This window comes from Chenopodium album, chromosome 21 (genome assembly GCF_948465745.1).
Source record: "Chenopodium album chromosome 21, dcCheAlbu1.1, whole genome shotgun sequence".
NCBI lineage: Eukaryota > Viridiplantae > Streptophyta > Magnoliopsida > Caryophyllales > Amaranthaceae > Chenopodium > Chenopodium album.
In genome coordinates this window covers 35,315,792-35,340,416 of record NC_137854.1, presented here as the reverse complement: position 1 = coordinate 35,340,416, position 24,625 = coordinate 35,315,792, and the positions used below count along the sequence as shown (strand labels likewise).

General features: G+C 33.0%; 3 protein-coding genes across 3 annotated transcripts; all 3 read right to left on the bottom strand.

Moving 5' to 3' along the window:
- Nucleotides 1-4,228: 4,228 nt before the first annotated feature.
- On the bottom strand, nucleotides 4,229-5,248 carry LOC145600737 (uncharacterized). Its single transcript, XM_081656607.1, has one exon. The coding sequence runs from the start codon at nucleotides 5,246-5,248 to the stop codon at nucleotides 4,229-4,231; it is 1,020 nt and encodes a 339-aa protein (XP_081512733.1).
- A 989-nt stretch (nucleotides 5,249-6,237) lies between these two features.
- On the bottom strand, nucleotides 6,238-7,344 carry LOC145600736 (uncharacterized). The gene has a single exon (XM_081656606.1). The coding sequence runs from the start codon at nucleotides 7,342-7,344 to the stop codon at nucleotides 6,238-6,240; it is 1,107 nt and encodes a 368-aa protein (XP_081512732.1).
- A 352-nt stretch (nucleotides 7,345-7,696) lies between these two features.
- LOC145600735 (uncharacterized) lies at nucleotides 7,697-8,893 on the bottom strand. The gene has a single exon (XM_081656604.1). It carries the CDS (start codon nucleotides 8,891-8,893, stop codon nucleotides 7,697-7,699), a length of 1,197 nt encoding a protein of 398 aa, XP_081512730.1.
- Between the last annotated feature and the right edge of the window lie 15,732 nt (nucleotides 8,894-24,625).

Here is a 24,625-nt window from a genome sequence, read left to right as displayed (position 1 = left end):
CATGTCGTTTTTACGTGATAGTAAATGTTCGGTTAAGGTTTTAGAGGTCATTTTGGCCTTTTATGGATCTAAATCGAACTCGACATCATAAAAAAAGGGAAAATTGTCTCGTTTTGCGTGTCATGATATTTCCAATGGGAATTTCCACAATGTTACTAATGAGAATTTCCAAAAAGACTCTAAACCCATAATCTACATTAACATCAAGTAGAAATCATATGATTATTAATTAATTGGTTTCCAAACAAAAAAATATGATTATTAATTTATTATAATTGTAACATTCTAGTTCTTTATACAATAATGCAAAATTGTAAACCATAATAACACAAATACCAATCAAGTATTTAGCTAAAATCTCAAAGTAATCTAACATTCTAATTTTTAAGTTCCAACTCCAAAATGGCAAAAATTAGAAAAATCAAAAATCCAAATATACACAAATCCGACAAATGAATTAATAAATAACAAAAAAAAAATTAATAAATATCAATTATATATCAATTATTTTGAATCAAAAAAAAAAAAAAAAAAATTATATATCAATTATCAATTAAAAAAAACCAAACAAGACTCTCCACAATTAATTATTCAACTTATCAATTACCCCCTCCGTTTTTTAAGTGCTTAGTTGTACATCATTTAATTTAACCCAAGACCCTATCTTCTAACCAAAGGACTATCTTTTTGCTGATGTATTTATTTAATTGGGCCAAATTTTGGGATTGAGTACCCAAACAGGAAAATATAAAAGAAAAGAGTACCCAAACAGTGAAAAAAGTAAGAAATTAGGGTCTAATTTTATAGTTAACTCTAATTTATGACATGTCATATGATTTTGAAGTGAAACCTTCTTAATTTATAAATTAATGTGGTCAACACCAATTTAACAGAATTAGGCCCTGTTCTTCACCTTAAAAAATAATATTAAGTAAAAATAATTTCACTTCAGTAAAAATAAGTTCAGTTCAGTAAAATTAATTTCAGTTCAGTAAAATTAATTTTAGTTCAGTAAAAATAAGTTCAATTCAGTAAAATTCAGTTTTCTTAAAGAAGAATTATAATAGAAAATCAGTAAAAATAATTTCAGTTTAGTAAAAATAATTTAATTTCAGTATAAATAATTTCAGTTTAGTAAAAATAAGTTCAGTTCAATAAAAATAATTTCAGTTCAACATAATTAAGGTTAATCAAACAGGGCCTTAGTATGATTATATAAAAAGTACTCCGTAACCTGATAAGAAAATTCTGGAGACTAGAGAGTGTCCTTGGATAATGTCGCTCATGGATGCAATTGCTTAGCTAGTTAGCTAGCAAATGAGTACTTGTTAAAAATTAAAAGTTTATTTTAATACGTATAAAAAAAGTTGAATATTGTTCAAGTCATATTAAAATACTTCATAGTTTTAATAATACCCCAAAGAATTGTTTAACTAATGCTAGTTAATACAAGTATATATGATTAATTAAATGTCATTTAAGTAGTATAAATAGAGGACATTGGATGTTCCAAATTCCCATCGTCTCATCAAATATCGACAAAAAATCCATAGCTTGATAATCCAATCAAATTACCTTCCATGGCGAAGGATTCTCTTTCACTAATTTCTAAGTTGGTTCTGCTCATAATATTTTTAGTGCTGATTACAGCAGGTAAATTCTTTTTTTTTTTTTTTTTTTTTTTTTGGTCTTTTCAATAACTTCTTAATTAAATTACGGACTACGTACAAATGAAATTTGTCTCGTAAAAGTTTGTATGTTGCAAAAACAATAGGCCGGAGTAAAATTTATAAGTATGATTTTAATTGTATGTTAGTTGTGGGCTTGTGGCGCTAAATCAATTAGTGATAATTTTGTTTTTCATCTCACAAAGAGGTAACAAAATTGGCAAAATCAATCAAAGGTGTGTCAAAATCAATTTTCAAAATTTAATTGTCAGATGTGATGCTAAAATAAATATTGATGTTATTAATAAATCAACTTACGAATGTGTTATATGTCACATACAGTTCCAACATTCACTGAGGCGTGTACACGAACTAATGGTGGCTGCACTTGGAACACTGATTGTTGTTCTGGGTACTGTAACTGGCATGAGTATCTTCCATGGCAAGGGCAATGCGAAAGTTCTAATTAACACAAGAGGGATGGAATACACTGAATTATATACAAACGGCTCATTTGATAGCCGGTAATTATTTGTGTTTGTTATTGTGATTAATAAAATTGTATGGTACTATACATGTCTCTATTTACTCATTGTTTGTGGCTTTTGTTTTGTCAAAAAAAAAATTGAAGTAAAAGTTTACCGGTGTATTGTCCATTGTTTGAGAGAGTGAATGAAATTTATCTTCTTATGTTCTTACATTATCATACTGTGTATTTGAGCGGATGTCTTTGCTTCATCTTATTTTACAATTTATGATTATACAATTTATAACTTTATTTATCAATTAATTGTTTATGTACTAATGTACTTACTAAGTAGTCTTATGATATCTACCATACAAATATGATTTTTGGAAATTTTAATCCAACATAAAATAAAATATTTTCGAGAAACTATAAAATAAGAAAAGAAAATACATAAATGAAAATAAAATTTTGCCAAATTAAAAAATATATATATTGATAATACTATTTTATACCAAAAATAATGTAATATAATTAATTTTTGTCAAAAAAAAAATGTAATATAATTAATTACTTTTAAAAATTTCAATTATAAAGTACATAATCATTATTAAACCATTATGATATGTTGAGGATAAACACACCTCTTGCGGAATAATCAAACGACCAAACAAACAAACCATAAGCACAAACAAGCTACTAGTTTGTTCAAAGGTCACATTTAAACAAAGCTATATGATATATCTCTAAGATCAACACACAACCAGCAATATTAACACACCAAAGGCAGCAACATACGGCAAATAACGAGCATAATCAACCAAGCAAGAGACACACGATTTTTACGTAGAAAACCTCTTCGATGTGAAGAGTAAAAACCACGGGACTTTAGGAGTCCACCCAAAATTGTTCTTATTGATGAAAGGAATGTTACACAAACACAATTCCAAGTCTAAAAGTTGGGTACTCAATTACCCAACAACAACAATCATAAGAACAAAACAATTGAGGAAGAAATTAAGAGATTAAACTAGAAAACGGAGCTTCTGTTCAGAGGCCTTATCTCACGAACCAGAGCAGCAAACGACAATCCAACTGTTGAAAACGAAGCCCTAGATGTCCCGGACAAGCTGTCCAAATTTGAGCTAAATCGGACCACGGATGAGCTTCGACCGGGGCTGTTTTTTGAGGCTGCGCAGTGAAAACCGTGAGCTAGGCTACTCTTGTGAACTCTCTTTCTTTTTTCTCACACTCTCAACTAATTTTGCTTCCCTCATTTACTCCCAATTCTGGCAGCAAGTGTAAATGTCTCAAAGACTTTGTTGCCCCAAAAGCTTTCACGGGAAGACACACACAAAGTCAAGTAAAGGAAGCTTCCTTGAGAAGACTTCACAAATGGACCTTAGTTACACTACTTTCCCCAACACTAACACAACATTAAAATGGGCTTTCTCCACATAAGAAGGGACCCATAGCCCAATATGATAGTCATATTTCTTTTTTTTGACGAGATGATAGTCATATTTCAAACGATTATGGTTTCAAAAAAAAATAAAAAAAAATAAATAAATAATAAATCAAACAACTACTTTAAAATTTTCATAATCTGGAATATTTAATAACAGAAAGTTTTGCAAACAATATGTGTCGCCACGTGTCCCATTCTATTTGCATTAGCGGGGATTGTAGGAGTTATATTGGTGGTAATCGAAAGCTTTTCTCGTGAACGAATGCGTGAGATAGCTCACTTAATTGAAGTTAGCTCGAGAGGTGAATGAGCGATAGCTTAGATGCTCGCTTGTTGCCGCAAGACAGAGTTATTATGCATCCTTAAAACAGATTTTCATTTATGTTAATACATACAAGTACTTATTTTCGGATGAAGGGAGTAGCTAAAATTAGCTAGGCGTGTTATTCAAATGGCATACTTTATGCTATAATTTGCCAACTTTGGTATTCCAACTATCCCACTAAGTAACACAACCACATATCAAAATCAAGATAGCTCACTAGCATTCAAGTATTCCGACCTAACAAAACTCTACACAATTATAATGTCATAAGTAAACTTGGACAAGTAAGCTTTATTTATGTCCTAACAAAGATCATCAGCTTCCACAGCTTTGTGCGCCTCCTCGTTAGCCTTCTTCAACAATACTTGAGCCTTACAATCATAAAAGTACGACACAAGAGCAACCCACTTCACCAAGCTCCCAATGAAAACCAACCCAAAACCAGCTACAGTGACAGCAACTATAACAACAATCACATAGTTACTCATTCTAGCAAGTAAAAAGAGCAGCCTTAGAGCAAAACTGTATGACGACACCATAAGCATCATTTTGAACCCGGTTCGCTTACAATGTTTTCCATAGTAAGCTGACAACTCTAACGCATAGAGACCGGCTTTGATTTGCAACATAGAAATCACCATAGCCATGTTCCACAAAACACTCCATTCTAGAAACTTGTAAAGTATACCCAAAAAAATCAGTGAATGAAACCCTATTGACAGGATTTGTACAAAATCGTCCCTTGAGAAAAGATATTGCATGATAAAATGGTGGCTTAAGACTGTCCAAATCAAACCAGCAAATGTACAAATTGAGAGTAGTTGAACCCAAAACAAGGTAATAAAAGCACCCTTAAGGTTAACATTCTTGTAGATACCTTCATATATTATCTCCTTAACAGTTAATGATGATGATATTTCCCCTGCATAAATTTTCACCCCAAGATTTACAATTAAGGGCAAACTAAAAAACTCGAGCAGAGGAAGAAGTACCAAATAGAATGGGAAGAGCTCTAGAACAACACGAAAGTGTTTCCTTTTGATATCATTTTCATCATATTCAAATTCGTCACCAGTAAAACAGTAGGTGTAGGAAAAGGAAGGTGGTAGTAGAAACTTTGATACATCATCCATTACTTCTGAGATTTTGATCTCATATAAAACCATGAAAACAAACAAAGGTAAAACAGACATAATGGTTAAGACCATGAACATGGGGTTACTCTTCAGGATTTTTGTAGCAGATTTCAGAATCTCAACCGACATCAGATGCTTGAGGTCGTCTTCATCTTGTAGGAAAGCTTGATCAAACCCTGAACTCATGACTGTTGTTTCTACCTGCTGAATATTTTCCTTTTTGTTTTTGACGGGTACACTAATTAGTTTGTACTAAACTTTTCCGAATTCTGATTTAGTTAACATTATATATGGATAATAGCTAGAAGGTAAAAAAATGCATGCAATGCGTGCACAATGATACTTGGTGATATAAGACTTAGAATGCCGTGTGATATAAGCATAATTAGAAATTATGCAATAACTTCCAAGACAACACAGACCAAAGAAGTTGTTCTAGTCATCCAACAACTAAACACTCCCATGTATCAAAATCAAGATATATCACTAGTATCAAGTTTTTCAATCTGTTACCCTATAAAGTTATCAATGTTTTTAGTTCTATAAACACTGAAATACTCCAAAAACAGAACAAGAGGTGGTTCAATAATACAACAGTTTGCAAAACTTTGCGCTCTTCCTCAACAACCCTCTATAACAACACTTGGGCCATTCAATCACGTATATCGGCACAAATTTACAAGAACTTAGTTTGCAAAATTTAATAAGTATTTTGAAGCACTTAATATAAAAATATATGAGTAAGTATCACCCGGAGTAATACCCGGTCACCCGGAGCTAGGAGTCTCGGGGTATAGTAGCGTGTCGGAGTAACAAAGGTTAGGAGCTTAGGACTTAGGAGTGAAATGAGCAATTGAGCATCAAATGAAACCCGATGTTCTTGTAACGCTTGTCATGGTGCAATTTTTGAAGGTTAAACCCTTACCGAAGGATTCTACAAGAGGGTAAAGAAATAGATAAAAGAGAAATCAAGGAAAAACTAGCTTGTTTTGTTAATAAAACTATAATCATTATATTGGTTTTAAAATCTGGAACAAATTATAGACCTCCAATTGTCCAATTGCTACGTAAATTACATGTTAATTATCCTTATATTTCAAAGCAATGAAGTGTCAAAGATACACTTTGGGTAATTAATCTAGTACATCAAACTGTTTTCTTGAAAATTACATGTTTCAAACAGTACAAACATCACCATTTTTCACAGCTTGGCCTAAATCCTCATCATCAAACTTCTTTGACATCGCTTGCGCCTTACAATCATAGAAATACAATACCATAGTAACCCACTTCACTAAACTACCTAAGCAAACCAATACAACAACAATTGCAGTCACTGGAACTCTAACAGTCACAAAGCTACACATTCTTGCTAGCAGAATGGGCAGCCTCAGAGCAACAATGTATACAAAGAATATAAGCATTAACTGGAACCCGGTTTGCTTGCAGTGCTTTCGATAGCAAGCTGATGTCTCAAGGGCATCGAGCCCGGTTTCTTCTTCTAAAGCAGATATCACTATGGCCATGTTCCACAAAGCACTCCAATCAAGATACTTGTACAGCAGAGCCAAAGAAATAAGTGTATGAAACAATATTGACAGTGTGTTACCATAAACATTATTTGGTAACACAGAATCATATCTGTAATCCGAAGATGAAAAGTCGAATCCAGTTGTAATCATAGAATGATTTGCTACTGCCCAAATTAGACCAAAAAGATTGGAAGCTGAAAATAACTGAACCCAAAGAGAGGTAATAAAAGGACCTTTGAAGTTGATTTTCTGGTATAAAGTTTCATTCAGATTAGTTGATTCTATATTTCCTGCATTTACATCTTTTGCAGAAATATTTATGACTATTGTCAAGCTAAAGAGCTCAAGCAGAGGGAGAAGAATCAAATAAAAGGGTACGAGCTCGAAAACTATACGAAATGTTTCCCTTTTTGATTCATTTTCGTCAGTGGTGCTGAAAAGGCTAATGTTTTCATCAACATCAAAACCGATATCATAGGACATGGAAGTTGGTACTAGGAATCTTAATATAGCATCAGTTACTTCTGAAATCTGAATCTCATAGAAAGCTATGAAAGCAAAGAAAGGTAAAATAGATAGAATCATGAAGGACAAAAATTTAGTGTTACTTGTAAAGTTTTTGACAGCAGAGTTCAGAATCTCAAAAGACTTCAGCTGCTTCATTCTGTGCTTTTCATTACGAAACTCGAGTTGTTTTTCTTCTCCTTCCTCCTGGGGTTGTAGTAAAGCTTGATCGAATCGGGGATCCATGGATGCTTCTTCTGAACTAAAAATTTTTAGTCTTCAACCCATTATTAGGAAATTAAGGACCTACTTCCAAATAAAGTATTACAGTATTGTTTAGCAAGTTGATCTAAAATTAATTAGTGGGCTATTGACTTTGAAAAATAAAAGTCAGAAGTCGTCCACTATACTATGAAAAAAAAAAATTTCAAATCAAATCAAACGTATAATAAAAAATAGTTCTAGATAAAAAATATGTATCACTTCACAAAAAATGTCTTTTTTATAGCAGTCAAATTGCTTTTAATCGCGGTTTCAGAATAATAATCTGTAACATTACAAGTTATATATGTAACAAAAATCTATTTCGATTTGAAAACTAAGGCATATCAGCAGCATTTACAGATTTCTCTAGCTTATTATGATCATCAACCTTCTTTCCCATAATTTGCTGCTTGCAATAATAATAATACAGTAAAAATGCAACCCACTTTACTAAATTTCTCACTAAAACCAACATTATAACTATACAAGTGATCCAAAGATTTTCATTATATGATCTGGCATACAAACAGAGAAGCCTCGGGACATGACCAAACACAAAAAATCCGAGCATCAATTGGAACCCGATTTTCTTGCAATGCTTGCCATAGTAATCTGACATTCCAAATGCCGCGATCCCAGTTTGTTCTTCCATGACAGAAATCACCATACTCAAGTTCCAAAATGCACTCCAGTCTAAGTACTTATACAACAAACCAAGGAATATCACTGAATGAACTATTATAGACAGTATATATAAATTCAACCTTGTGCTAATATAATCGAAATGATTGGAACTGCTCAACACAAGAAAGTGATTTGAAACGGACCATAAAAGGCCTAATAAAGTCATAGTTAACATCAAATGAACACAAATGTATGTAATGAAAGCACCCTTTAAGTCTATTTTGCGGGAATAAAGCATTTCTTTGAAACTCAAAATTGCTGGTTTATCTGTTGCATGAAGTTTTGCTGCAATTTTCAGGGTTAAAATCATGGTAAAGAACTCTAAAAGAGGGTAAAGAAATAGGTAAAAGATTAAAGGTTGAAGTAAATTCGATAACAACTCCCTTGTTTCACTCTTATGTGATATAGCTAGTTCCTCTGCATCATCTGAAAGTGGATACACTATATCGGGGCTGAGGTCAAATGACCCCACTCCTCGCCCTCCTTGGGCATCATCTTCATCATCATCAAATAAAACACTGAAAACATAGCCGTAATCAAAGGAAGATGGTAGTAGTGGTTTAAGAAAGTTTGATATAGGTTCCATTTCTTCAGAGATTTTGATCTCATAAAAAACCATGAAAACAAACAAAGGTAAAATAGACAAAAATAAGATGAACATGAATTTAGTGTTACTTGTAATGATTTTCACAGCAGATTTCAGAATCTCTAAGGGTTTCCTTAGATGATGCTTGGGATAGATATCATTTTGCTGCATTGTTCTGTTTCGAAACCCGAGTTCTTGTTCTTCTTCATGGGGTTGCAGATGCAGGCCTTGTAGCAATGCTTGTGCACCTTGAGAACTCATATAATTTATTTTTATTTTTAAGCTGGCCTGGTGACGTTTAATGCTTAATTTAAAGTAAGCTAATTATCTGTTTGATTCACCTTAATTTTGCTGAACTGAAATTATTTTTACTGAACTGAACTTATTTTTACTGAACTGAACTTAATTTTACTGAACTTAAATTATTTTTACTGAACTGAAATTATTTTTACTGATTTTCTATTATAATTCTTCTTTAAGAAAACTGAATTTTACTGAACTGAACTTATTTTTACTGAACTGAAATTATTTTTACTGAACTGAACTTATTTTCTCTGAACTGAAATTAATTTTACTTAATATTATTTTTTTAAGGTGAATCAAACAGGGCCTAACAAGGCTAAGCAAATTATTGTTAGATGACCTTGACATTGAAATATTTAAGTCACAAATCTTAGATAGTTACGAGTATTATTTTATTAATGTAAATAAATATAATTCATGAAACTTCCATCTAAATATTAGAGTTTGGTTTGGTATATTTGTTGATATTGTATTTATGTTAAGTTTATCTTGTTAGGAGTTTTAGGCAAGTTATGTATTGTGTATATATATGTGAGTATTATCAATACAAAGGTTAAGCCGTTTTCTCCATAATATTCTTGAGTTTAACATGGTATCAGGCCTCTCTAATTTCTAGAGAATTTTACGATCTTGGTTTGTTCTTCGATTTTTTTTTTCAATTTCTTCCGCAATTAATTGTTGAGATTAGGGCTTCAATTTTGTTTGAGATTTATCTTCCTTCAATTAGGGCTCACAAACCCTAATTAATTTTTTGGTTTTGGTTCCAATTAAGGCTCAAAAACCTTAATTAATTATGTGTTTTTTTTTTGGTGCGCATCGTGTTCGTGCGTGCTGTATTGCGGTGCTTCGAGTGAGGTGTTGCGTCTGTTTGGTGTGTGTAGTGCTCGTGGTTTGGCGTGCTGCTGCCTATTGTGGTGGTACTGTTTTGTTTTTGTTCTGTGGTTCGGGTTTGGTTATAGTGTGCTACGGTGTGCGTAGTGCTCTTTGTTTCTTCGTGTGGCTCGTATTTTGGTTTATTATTGAGCTAGTTTGGTTATTTGTTCGGTTTTGGTGCGTGTGGTTGGTGATCCATTGTGTTTACTGGGTGTTTGATATCGTTTGGTTAGTGCGTTGTTGGGCTGCTTGGTTAATTCTTTCAATGGGGGCTCAATCTAACCGTACTTTTGAGCGTCTTACTGACGCAGATCGTAGGAGTGTTCCTACTATCACTGATGAGCAATGGAAAGAACTTTTATCTGTCGTTCAGTGCTCGAGTTCTTCGTCTATTCGCACCTATAATTCTGTCGATTGGCTCATTGATACTGGAGCTTCAAATCACATGTCTGGTAATATTGATTTATTTACAGATTTATCTGATATTTCATCTCCTATTGGTTTGCCTAATGGGAAGAGCACTACTGCTACAAAAGAAGGGAGAGTTATTCTGTCTGATAATTTAACTCTTCATCATGTTCTTTATGTTCCTGCTCTTAAATGCAACTTGTTGTCTGTGTCTCAGTTGTTAGAAAAACAACATTATTCTGTTATGTTCACTGACAAGCTATGCATTATCCAGGACCGCAGTTTGAGGAACCTGATTGGAGCGGGGGAGCAGTGTGATGGGGTCTATATTTTTCGTCCGGTTCGTGCTCGGTCTTCTCAGGTAAACAAAGTGGTGATTTCAGATGCGAGTTTGTTATGGCACAAACGTCTTGGTCATCCATCGATGCAAGTGGTTAGTTCCCTTCCGGGAGTTTCTCGTAGTACTCATGCTCATAGTAGTTCCTCTGGTTGTTCATTTGATTGTGATATTTGTTTTATGGGGAAACAACCCCGCAACTCTTTTCCTTTGAGTACGACTAGAGCATCTGGCATATTTGATTTGATTCATTGTGATATTTGGGGTCCAAATAAGATTGTGTCCAGTTGTGATGCTCGGTATTTTCTTACCATTGTTGATGATTTTTCGCGTTCTACCTGGGTGTTCTTAATGAGTGGTAAATTTGAAGCTTCTCAGTTGGTTCGTGAGTTTTGTGCTATGGCTAAGACTCAATTTGGCCGTAAGGTCAAGGTGGTTCGTAGTGATAATGGTCAGGAGTTTCTCAGTTTGGGTTCTTTCTTTGCTAAGAAAGGCATCATGCATCAAACGTCATGTGTTGACACGGCTCAACAGAATGGTAGAGTTGAGCGTAAACATCGTCAAATTTTAAATGTGGCTCGTGCTCTTCGGTTTCAGGCAAAGTTGCCCAAGTATTTTTGGGGTGAGTGTGTTATGACGGCTGTTCATCTTATTAATCGCACACCTACTCCGATTTTGAATGGTAAAACCCCTCATGAGTGTTTGTTTGGTCAAATTCCGTCTTATGATGGTTTACGGGTTTTTGGTTGCCTTGCTTATGCTGCGAATCGTCCTCGAGTTAAGGATAAGTTCGATTCTCGGAGTCGTAAATGTATTTTTGTTGGGTATCCACATGGTAAAAAAGGATGGCGCCTTTACGATTTGGTGAGTAATGAGTTTTTCGTTAGTCGTGATGTTCAATTTTTTGAAGACAAATTTCCGTATCTTGAATCGCTTCCTGACGAACGTCGTTTGCAATGGGAGCGATATTTTGCAAATCCACCGATTTGGGATGAAGTTGAGGTGGGTGACCGTGTGTTTGATGCGGAGAATGGAGAAGATCATCACTTTGACTCACCAAGGACCACAACCCAGCTGCGGCAAGACGAGCCAAGCCACACCCGAGGTGTGGAGTCCCCTGCCCAGCCTGCTGATCGGGCAGCAGGAACCCAGCAGCAGCCTCGGCAGTCTGCCCAGAACGCTGGACAACCAGCGGGCGGTGGCCGAGGCACACCACTGCTGCAGCAGCCTGCCCAGCTCGCTGGTTTTCCAGCGGGCGCTGGCCGAGGTGTGCAGCAGGGGGCAGGCCCTGTTCCACCTGCCAGCAGCCCCTGCCAGCTGCTGCAGCCTACTATGCAGCCACCTGTCCAGCCACCGCAGGTGGCTGTTTTGCCAGAGCAGGTGGCTGCCTCGCCGGAGCGGTTTTCGGCGACTTTCGATGAGCTTGGTAATTTTTCTACACGATCGGGTGTTGTTGATCCTAGTGTTTTATCTCGTTCCGGTAATGGTAATGTGAGTTCTTCAACTGTTGTTGAGAAAGAATTAGATGGTGAAAATATTTTTATTAATCCGGAATTTTTGAGGGGGAGTTCGTCAGATAATTTGGGTCGTGGTCATCGTGAAAAACGTCCTCCTTCGTGGCATCGGAATTATGTCACTCATACAATCATCACTGAAAATATAGACCCATCTACATCAACTGTCGTCCCTCCTCAATCACATTCCTCAGGTAAACTTTTCCCTATAGCTTGTCATGTTGAATATAATCGTTTTTTCTAACAGACACAGGTGTTTTCTGGCGACAATCACTAAGGGAAAGGAACCGTCTTCATTCAAAGAGGCGGTTAAAGACGTTGGTTGGCGTAAGGCTATGCAAGATGAGATTGATGCTCTAGAACGCAATGGCACATGGACCGTTGTGGATCTTCCTCCAGGCAAGAGGGCTATTGGTAGTGGTTGGGTGTATAAAATCAAGTACACCGACAAATCAAAGGTGGAACGTCTCAAGGCTCGTTTGGTTGTTTATGGCAACCGTCAGGTTGAAGGTGTTGATTACAATGAGACGTTCGCTCCAGTTGCAAAGATGACTACGGTACGTATCCTGTTAGCTGTTGCTGTGTCTTTGAATTGGGAGTTGCATCAGATGGATGTTCATAATGCCTTTCTTCATGGTGATTTGGATGAAGAAGTATATATGCAGTTTCCTCCAGGGTACGGTACTCCGACACCTGGCAAAGTTTGCAGATTGGAGAAATCTTTATATGGCTTGAAACAAGCCCCGAGACAATGGTTTTAAAAATTGTCAAGTGCTCTGCGAGGTTTTGGGTTTAAAAACTCACATGCTGATTACTCTCTATTTAGCTATGTGCAGGGCAGTGTCTCTTTGCATGTGCTTGTATATGTTGATGACTTGATAATTGCAGGCTCTTCTCATGATGCTATTGTTCGTTTTAAAGCCTATTTGAGCAAATGCTTTTATATGAAGGATTTGGGTTTGCTTAAGTATTTCTTAGGCATTGAGGTTGCTCGGAGTCCCGAGGGCATCTTTCTTTCTCAACGGAAGTATGCTCTAGACATTTTGACTGAGGCAGGAATGTTGGGTTGTAAACCCATTGATACTCCGATGGAGCAGAATCATCGTCTTGCACATGCTTCCGGTGAGCCGTTTGCTCATCCGTAACAGTATCGTCGTTTGGTTGGTCGTTTGGTTTACTTGTCGGTCACTCGACCGGAGTTGAGTTATTCAGTGCATGTTTTGGCACAGTTTTTGAGTGTTCCACATGTTTCTCATTGGGATGCGGCCATTCGTGTCTTGCGCTATCTTAGGGTAGTCCAGGACAAGGTATTTTGTTGCGACCTACGACGGATTTACCCTTGACAGCGTTTTGTGATAGTGATTGGGCAGCGTGCCCGTTGAGTCGGCGTCCCTTGTCAGGTTATTTTGTTTTCTTAGGTCGTTCCCCTATTTCTTGGAAGACTAAGAAACAGCCTACTGTAGCCACATCCTCTTCTGAAGCCGAATACAGGGCTATGTCCCTCACTTCTCGTGAGTTGAAATGGTTGAAAATGTTGTTGTTTGTTCTTGGTGTTAAGCATTCAAAGCCTATGCAGTTGTTTTGTGATAATCAGTCGGCTTTGCATATAGCCAAGAATCCGGTGTTTCATGAACGTACGAAGCATATTGAGGTAGACTGTTATTTTGTTCGTGATGAGTTGATAAACGGTAATATTTCTACCTCATATGTTCCGACAGGTCATCAGTTGGCAGATATTCTCACCAAGGCTCTTGGACGTCAGCAGTTTGGTTTTCTCTTACGCAAGTTGGGCATTCGTGATTTACATGCTCCAACTTGAGGGGAAGTATTAGAGTTTGGTTTGGTATATTTGTTGATATTGTATTTATGTTAAGTTTATCTTGTTAGGAGTTTTAGGCAAGTTATGTATTGTGTATATATATGTGAGTATTATCAATACAAAGGTTAAGCCGTTTTCTCCATAATATTCTTGAGTTTAACACTAAATGCATCATGTTCCCCTTGACCACTACGGATATGCACCATTGAGATCTTGCAAATCTCTTTCCGTTTACTAATTTTCTGTAAAATTCACACACATTTCGTTCACTTTGTTTAATTTTTTTTTCGCTGTTTGTATATTCAACTTAAAACTCACTGCTCATCAATATTTTAACCCTTCTATGAACAATAAGTTTTCTTTCTTTTTTTTTTCTCCTTTTTGTGGGTTTTTTTTTTAACCTTTTGTCACCTATCTATGGTTGTTTTTTTTAACTTTTATATATCACCTACCTATGTTTTTGATTAAATTTTTTTTATTAAATTTCATTAAAATATATATATATATATATATATATATATATATATATATATATATATATATATATATATATATATATATATATATATATATATATATATATATATATATATATATATATATATATATATATATGACACATGGTGTAGTGAGGGACTTCTTCTTCTTTTACAGTTTTACCTTACTATTTTTTTTAATTTAAAAATTTTATACTCCCTCCGTCCCTAAATTACATTCCTCTTTCTCTCTATTATGTGAGGAATAAATGCTAGAAAGAGGAATGTAATTTAGGGACGGATGGAGTATATGAAACAATTACTTTTTATAAAATTAAAGCATACCTTCATATGAAATAATTAACCCAAGTAACAACATGTGCATTGAACGGGCCAAAAATAAAGCTAGTTTCTCAATAAATATGGTCACAGTCTTGTAATTAAGAAATTAGTTTTTGGGCCCAGGTCTATTACATTTGTTGTTTGTATAATCATTTACTACATATTAATATTTTGTATTCAAAAGATTACATAAAAAAAAATCACATATCTTGGTGGTAAAACACTTATTAATAGAATTACAAGCTGTGTGTTCAAATCTTGTGGGAACTTTTTTTTGCATAAAAGTGCATGACATGCAATGAAAAGCAAATGTGAGTAGATGATTTGGCAAGTTGGCATAGTGAGGGGTTCTACGTGACACATGGATCTTATTAAGAACGCTTTCAATTATTCTATACTAGATGAAGCCCATGCGATCAATGGTTTTTTTTTCATTTTTTTCTGTATTTATGAGCTAAAATTTATTATATATTTAGATAAAATTCCTAATATTAAAAGATAACATTTAATATTTAATTAATTTAAACTTAAAAATCTCATTCGTCAATTTTTCTTACGTGACATTTGAATTATTTAATTCTAAAAGAAATTAATTATCACTTATTTAATTGGCTACTACTAAGATTTATAATCCTACATGACGCACTGATCAGAAAATTAGATCCTACGTGGCTCTCTAAAAACTCAGGAAAAAACTCCTTTTGAAATATATATATTAGATTAAAAGCAAATATTGACATAACACTTGTCACCTTGTGATATATATATACATATACATATACATATACATATACATATATATATATATATACATATACATATATATATATATATACATATATATATATATATATATATATATATATATATATATATATATATATATATATATATATATAAATATGTACATATATATAAATATGTACATATATATACATATGTACATATATATACATATGTATATGTATACATATACATATATATATATATATATATATATATATATATATATACATATATATATACATATATATGTATACATATATATATATATATATATATATATATATATATATATATATATATATATATATATATATATATATATATATATATATATATATATATATATATATATATATGTATGTATGTATATGTATATGTATACATATATATATATATATATATATATATATATATATATATATATATATATATATATATGTATGTATATGTATATATATGTATATGTATATGTATATGTATATATACATATATATATATATTATATATGTATATGTTCACTTCAGCTTAATTTCAGTTCAGTTTATTTCAGCTCCAATCAGTTCAGCTCCTAATTTTAGATATTAGAAGTACGAATGTTATTTAGGGATGAAGAGTCCCAAGTAGTCCATGATTTTGTTTCAAAAACAAAAATAGTACATGATTTAATTATTTTAGGATTTTTTGACATTTGCTACCACTAAAAACGCCTCTCTTCATATTCAATACCAATTTTAAAAAAAAATTTACTTTGCTACCACCTAAATCAGAGTTTGCTAAAAAATAACTACCACTTAACGGAATCCGTTAGGATTTCGTTAAGTTTATTTTATAAAAAAAAAAAAAAAAAAAAAAACCCAGCCACCCACTGCCACCCACCCCTCCCCCCTGCCGGCGGTCGGTCGGCGTCGGCGACCTCACCCCATCTCTATTCCTCACCCACGAGCCACCACGACACCACCCAAACCCCCAAACCCAGATCACCACCACTGACAACCCTAGCCCATACCCAAAACCCACAAACCCAGACCTCACAACCACCACGACACCACCCTAACCCCCAAACCCAGACTACCACCACCGACAACCCCTCCCCTTGAAAACCCGCCTCGATCCCAGCCAAAAACCCCAGTTGAGCAAATCTCAAACCCTAATTCAAGGGGAGGGGGCTGGGATAGATCGGGGCTTGGATCGGATTTTCAAGGGGGGGTTGGCTTCATGGTTGGTCGCAATTTGGTGACGGTGTTGGTGCTGCTGAAGGGGGGATGTGTCGTTGTGCGTGGTGGTGTTTTGCGGTGCTGGTGCTAATGGAGGAAGTGCGATGCGTGGTGTTGCCTCGACGATGAAGGTGGGTGCTACGGTGGTGATGGAAGGGTGGTGACGGTGGAGGGAGGTGTTTTGTGCGGTGGTGAGACAAGGGTCGTTGTTGGTGGTTGATTGTTGGTGGTAGCAGGGAGGCTGGAAGGTGGGAGGATGGCAAGAAGGTGGTACAGCCCCACTGACGGAAATTATAATGGTGTAAGGCATAAGATAGTAATTTCTAACAAACTCTGTTTAGGGTGGTAGCAAAGTAATAATTTTCCTAAAATTGGTACTGAATCTCAAGAGAGGCGTTTCTAGTGGTAGCAAATGTCAAAAAAAATCCATTGTTTTACTCGGGAAAGTCAAATCCCATGTGGCCACATGATGCCAACTAATAAATACTTGTATTATTCGAATACAATTAATGCAAGATTATACTACTCTGTATCAAGATTAGAATTTAATTGTATATTACGAGTAGTTGCTTATTTTTAATACTTTGGAATTTTGGATCCGGTTTATTTTATTGAGGGTGGACTAAATTCGGGGAGATCAGATGAAGCAAACATATCATCAACTTTTAATCAAGGATGCATTCTTGTCATCGTAACTAGATGTGAATTTGACATTTTGGCTGTAATTTTTGTTTTTTTAGGTGTAACGTGTTAAATTTTGAAACAATATGAAATGGGTCTGGGCAACCCGAACAAGGAGGAGGAGAGTTAGGTTCACAAACAAAGCTTTGGAGCTTCCATACTAAAACCAATTGGCAATAGTAGGAGGTACTCCTCTACCTTATAAAGTGAAACCTTCTCTCCTCTTTCTCCAATGTGGAACACACATAAGTGGGTTACAATGGGATTCAACACGGTTGTGAGTCTTGTGACAATAAAAGAACGTACTCTCATTTCTAATATTTATTACTCATATAATAAGGAGAACTGTCGAAATAGGACTTTAATAAAAGGACGGAAGGAGTATTAAGTATAAATTTATACATACCGATCATAAGTATACAAATTTCAAATGTTTTATACAAATTCATTTGTTGTTTTTCTACAAAAATTTTGGTGGTAAATTTTTTTATAAAATTGTGTCAGGTGTCTAATTTAGTATATAGTATAGATAGATATTTATTACAAATTAAACCTTTATGTATTAAAAGTTGAATATTGTTCAGGTCATATTAAAAATACTTCATATGAATGAATATAATACCCCAAAGAATTGTTCACCTAATGCTAGTTAATATTGTACTTAATACAAGCATATATGATTAATTAAATGTGAATTAGGTTGTATAAATAGAGGACATTGGATGCTCCAAATTCCCATCTTCTCATCAAATATCAACTAAAATTCCATAGCTTGATAGTCCAATCAAATTACCTTCTATGGCGAAGCATTATCTTTCATTCATTTCTAAGTTGCTTTTGCTAATAATATTTCTGGTGCTGATTACATCAGGTAATTTTTTTTCTCGTACAGTATTTTTTTTTTTCGAGGAATCTCTTACAATAATTTAGGGGAATAATGATTTTTGACACTAAAAATATATTTTGGCACACCGCACACCCATTGTAAGAAACATATTCCATCTCACAAAGAGGTGTTAAAATGGGCAAAATCAATCAAAGGAGTGCAAAATGATCAGTTTTCAAAACTCATACTCCCTGTCCCTTATTAATAGTCCTTCATGATCAATTTTAAGTTCCAAAATGATAGTTACATTTGCTTTTTTCAAGTACCATTAATATTTATTTTTTTTACTTAAATTTCTTCCAATTTGCAATAATATTTATGCAAGTCTAATTTTCTCACATAAAATTTGCCTTTTCATTTACTTTTTTTTTTTTTTTTGAAAATACCTTTTCATTTACTTTTACTAGAGTGTACCCGTGCTCATGCACGGGATATATGTAATACGAAGTATATATATTATGAGAAAAAAAAAGTAGAAGTGATAGTTATTAAAGGGTGGTGGTTATTTTTTTATTTTTTTGGGCTAGATTTTAATTGAGTGATATGGGTAGTTATGAGTAACAATGGTGGTTATTGGTTATTTTTTTCAAAAAATAAAAATAAATAAAAAATAAAAAATAGGATGGCTAGAATTTGAGGATTAATAGTTTGGAGTGCTGTGGTTAAAAATTGGGAAAACGAATCTACAATTATAATATAGATTACTTTCTCCCTCAACTTTTTTACATACTCAATTTAAATTTACATTTCCTATGTAATTTTACTACAGTATTTATTTATATATTTATTAATTCCTATGAAAATTACCCATAAATGACTATCAATAAAGGAGTATAAACAATATGCTAATGTTGTCTTGTGTAACTCTTCCTTTAATATGATTTGGTGCCAACTTTTTATTGGCATAACTTTAATTCTCTATATTATTGTTAATTTACTTGAAAAACTTTCCAAATGTATAACTCCTATTTTAATTTTGTCTAGAAAATTGCATAATAATATAATCTATTTTGTTGTAATCACTTTAATGGTTATAGATTTCTTGAAAACACACTTTTAGATTCATTATCAATCAAATAATCAATTATACAGAGCAATACATCAATTATTAAATTATCTGATTTTAAGCTATCACCCAGTTATCTTAGTATTGTAGTTTGTTTCTTTAGCTTATTATACGTACATGAAAAGCAAATGCATGCTCAATAATTATTTTTTGTACCTTTTTTCTAGCTTTTTCCCGTAGTATTATTTGATTTTGAATATGTGCTTGTAATATACAAATTTTGTTCAATTGTTCTTACATGCTTCCTCCGTTTTTTAATACTTACAACACTTTCCTAAAATGGAAATATTACAATACTTGCAACACACTAAAAATAGAAAGTTTTTTGGGAAAAAGTTGCACAATTTCTCTTATTTAAAGCACATGACCCACTAAATTATACTCCAAATAACCTCTCACCCCATTTTAAAGTGTATTACATTATGTGAACCCCACCGTGCTAAAAGTGTGTGTTGCAACTATTAAAAAACGTGGAGGAAGTATATATTTATGTATGATAATATAAATTCAATTATCAACATTGTTCAAGTTCAACATTAAACCTTTTAAATTAATTAAATCAAGCTTATAAATTTATGATGATCAAAGTCATGCTATTAATCAGTTAATTATTATATGCTATATGTCACAGCAGTTCCAACACTCACTGAGGCGTGCAAATTTACTGGTAGTCCATGCGTCCTGAGCGGCGATTGTTGTTCTTTTATCTGCATACTGCCTTTTGATTCTCATCTAGGGCGATGCTTATAGGTTTAGAGTGAACTTTAACAAAAGATATGGAATACACTTGTACACCACGTCTCATTTGATAGCCGGTAATAAATTGTATTGTATTCCTTTTTTCTTTAAATTTTTAATACAGTTGTATGGTGGTTAATCTATATCTATATCTATATATATATTAAAACCCAAGGCAAGAATTGTAATTATGCCAAGTGTCATCATTTTTGCCACATGTCATCATTTTTGCCACGTGTCATCATGAATTGATAAATGATGTGGGGTCATGTGATTTATGTCATATTAAAACTGATCATCAATTTTCTCTTACAAAAAATTAATGTTCATAAATGCTAATTTTTTAATCCTTATTCTTTCGTTTGCTCATCTATACTTTGAAGAAATTTATAATGGTAGATAAAAATTCATTTAACAAATAAAACAAACTAATATGAAGTATAAAAGTTAGGTTACTGCATATTTCTTAATGAATTTTGTTAATGTTCAATAAAATTTAAAAAAAATGATTTTTTTTTAAATTACAAAACCATCAATAGATTTCCCTTTAATTTATTAAAGTTGATTTTAAAACAATTTACTATAGTTTTTTATATAAAAAAAATGATCCGGGGCATCGCCCGGGCCTCAAACTAGTTATAATTTAAGAGTCATTTTTCCAACTTTTAACCACAACACTTTAATTCGTGAATGGAACAATTCTATGCTTTTTTTTTTTTTTAAAAAAAAAAAAAAATTATTTTTTGTTTATTGATAACTTCATCTCCAACTTCCATTACTTCCATTACTTTAACCATATCACTTCCAACTTTTCTTATTTTTATATTTTTTTTAAGAACAAAAAAATCAATAACAGTATAACTTCCACATAATTCCTTTTCTTTTACATATACATACAAGTACACGACATACGTATATTCCGTGCGCTAGCACTGATACACTCTCATGCATTTTTTTTTTTAATTTTTTTTAAGAAAAAAATAACTACCAATCCCACTACCCATCCATTACGTCGTTTTTGTTTTTTTCAAGGGACTGTACTACTACTAACATTTCACTTCGTGTTTTTTTTTTAATGGTACATAGTATAATAAATGACATGCATTAGCACGAGTCTAAACAATTCCTTTATCAACAATTCACTGTATCACTCAAAATCCCCCAACATTTCACTTTTTATTTAAACACTACGTACTAACATTTCACTTTGTTCTACAATTTTTTTTTTTTTTTGATAAATAGTACTTCGTATAATATATGCCATGCATTAGCACGAGTATACAGTTCATTTATCAACAATTCACTATAGTACTCTAAATCCCCAACCCTTCAATTATATGCATTTTTTTAGGGAATACCCTCTGAACAATTTCCACTACTCTTATCATCAAAAACAAAAAAAATGTACAACACGTTTTTGTGCAATTGGTCTCAGCGAATAACTACTTTACTTGCAACAGAACAAAGAATGTAACTCCTAGAGCAACACACTAACCCATATGACACTAACCGAGTAACACCAGTAACCCCTATAACACTGAACGGGTAACCTCTGTAACTTTGACAAAGTAAACCCCATAATAGCATTGCGTGGCCACCGACTTAAAAGATTAAGACCTTGTTTATTGGGCTTCTAAGCAAAGCGTAGAGTAACATATTTCAGCAGACCAGAGCAGGTGTCAGCACGACAGAACGTGTATTAGCACATTATTAATACGATTATTAATACTCAGTAAAACAGAGCTAATAAAGGGTTCACCAGAGCCGACCAATCCAAAACCTAATTAGGGTTCAACAGAGCCGACCAGTCCAAAACCGACCATTACAGCTCAAGTCTAAATTATAACATCAAAATCAACTTTCCATATCTTAAATATATCTTTTCTTATATATCCCGTGCATTTTGCACGGGTACACTCTAGTTAATACAATTGTACGGTACTAATGTACTATTTCACTGTGATAAATGTCAACAATTGTATTCATAGCCCTCCGTTTCAAAATGATGTTCCTGTTTACGGAAATCGATACAAGTTTTGACCCATCTTTGACCGTAAATATCTTTAATTTCACACTAGTAAATATTATAAAAGTTACTGGTAGATATTAATTGTCTACTCATCAAGACGAATCAAACTAGATCCCACATGACTATATATGTTCTTATAGATTAAGAGAATTAAAAGATTCTCTCTCATTTTTAAAAAGTCAAAGATTCCAAACAGTAACATCATTTTGGAACGGAGGGAGTAGTACTATACATATCTTTATTATCTCATTGTTTGTTGCTAAAGTAAAAGTTTACCATTTTCTCAAAAAAAAAAAAAAAAAAAGGAAATTTTGACTTTTACCACCAAAAATTTTGGACAAATTGTTTTTTACCACCTACTCTTTTAAAAGTTGTATTTTACCACCAAATAAAGTTCTAAAAATTGTTTTCACCACCTACAGTTAAGAAAACCGTTAAATCTAACGGTGTTAAAAAAATTCTTCGATTTTCGTGCCCGAAATATGTTTTTTTTATAAGTTTAGGGGGGCATATTTTGGCCCTATGGGCCCAATTTGAGGTCAAAATTTGATAAAAAATGATCCGAAATACCTCATTTTGCGTGTTTACGCAATTCGATGTATTTTTAAACACGCAAAACGAGGTATTTTCGATCAATTTTTAATCAATTTTGACCTCAAATTGGACCCATAGGGCCAAAATGCCCCCCTAAACCTATGAAAACATATTTTAGGCACGAAAATCGAAGAATTCAAAAAAATTCCGTTAGATTTAACGGTTTTCTAAACGGTAGGTGGTAAAAAACAATTTTTTGAGTTTATTTAGTGGTAAAATACAACTTTTAAAAGAGTAGGTGGTAAAAAACAATTTGTCCAAATTTTTTGGTGGCACTACAACATAAACGAGCAAACGCAATGGTCAAAAGCAACGGTTAAAGCTAATACAACGGGTTGATACAACGGTTGTAGATAATACAACGGTTCATTGCAACGGATAAAGCTAATGCAACTTATTTGGAGGCTATTGCAACGATCCTAACATAACCGTTGCATCAGCCTATCAAATGCAACATAATTTTAGGCTACTGCAACGGTCCAAAAATGACCGTTGCACTAGGTGTTAAAATGTGAAAATTAAAAAAAGCGCCTTGTTTCCCGCTCCCATTATTTTTCGAAAATTTGAAATTGTTATTCGGCGGGGCATCATTATTTTTTGACTTAAATTCTTACTATGTACATATTCTTAATATTTATCCTCTACTCTCTTTCTCTCTCTATATTTATCTATTCTATCTCTCTCTCTCTCTCTCTTCAAGTTCCAATCTTCCAACATCAAGCTTCAAATAATTTCAGTTATCATTTTTGTAAGTTTTGTTATGTGAATTTTATTTCTTTAATTTTTTCATATATGAAGTATTAATGTGTTTAGTACAATTTTACTTATTTTTTTTTTTATAATTATTGACATGCTAATTTTTTTTATTTTATAATTAGCTATTACAAATCAATGTGTATTTAGCTAATGCCTTGTATTGAATAATTTTATAGTTAACTTATGTAAGTCCTAATATATAGTTCTTTTCAAGTCCTTATTATTTTATTCAATTCTTCTACTTATATTATTTATGTTTTTATTATAACTTTTCTCTTGGGGATTTTGTTTCATTTTCTCATCTAGTTTTTATATTATTATTTATGGGTGTCTCCAAAATTAAGTGTTATTTTTGGGTTTGTGGTTTTACTTAAATTTTTGACAATTAAATTCATTATATAGCTAGGCTTGCTTGATATCAACATACCATAGTATTATGACAAGTATGTATTATTACCTTCTCTAATATATTTATATTAAACTAACTTCTTTTTAATGTAGAGTGATGTGATTAAATGATTTTTTTCTTTAATGTTATTTAGTTGTTTGTTTTTATATATATAGGTACATGGTGATACGATGATGAACAACATGGTGTATATCGAGGAGGAAGAATGGTGATGGGATTATTGTGACAATATTGTTGGACAATTAGATACATATAAAATTAGGTTTTGTAATGTCCTTATATAGGTTTATATATTAGTAAACATTTAGTGAACTATTTAGATAAATATTTTGGGTATGGAATTGTTTGTAAAGTCAAATATCAATGTAAAATTACTTAATGTATATATATACATATTTTTGGAGGAAAAATAAAATGGTTGTTATATAATTTTATTAACATTATTTGTTCTTTGTAGTTTTATTTACTACGATCATTAAATAATAATAATAATAATAATAATAATAATAATAGTAATAACAATAATAATAATAATAATAATAATAATGCACCGGTTCTATAGAAAGTAATGGGTGTTGCACTAGAACTAAAAGACCATTGCATAAGGTATGTTGCAACGGTCCATAGGATTTATAAAGAATCGTTGCATTAGGTTTTATTAACCATTGCTTTAGGCCCTGATGCAACGGTCCATGGTTGATGCATAAGACCGTTGCATCAGGTAAAATGAGCCGTTGCATTAACCTAATGCAATGGCCGCAA

Excerpts from the sequence above, each read along its gene's own strand:
- LOC145600737 (XM_081656607.1), bottom strand. The coding sequence starts at position 5,248 with ATGAGTTCAGGGTTTGATCAAGCTTTCCTACAAGATGAAGACGACCTC.
- LOC145600736 (XM_081656606.1), bottom strand. The coding sequence starts at position 7,344 with ATGGATCCCCGATTCGATCAAGCTTTACTACAACCCCAGGAGGAAGGA.
- LOC145600735 (XM_081656604.1), bottom strand. The coding sequence starts at position 8,893 with ATGAGTTCTCAAGGTGCACAAGCATTGCTACAAGGCCTGCATCTGCAA.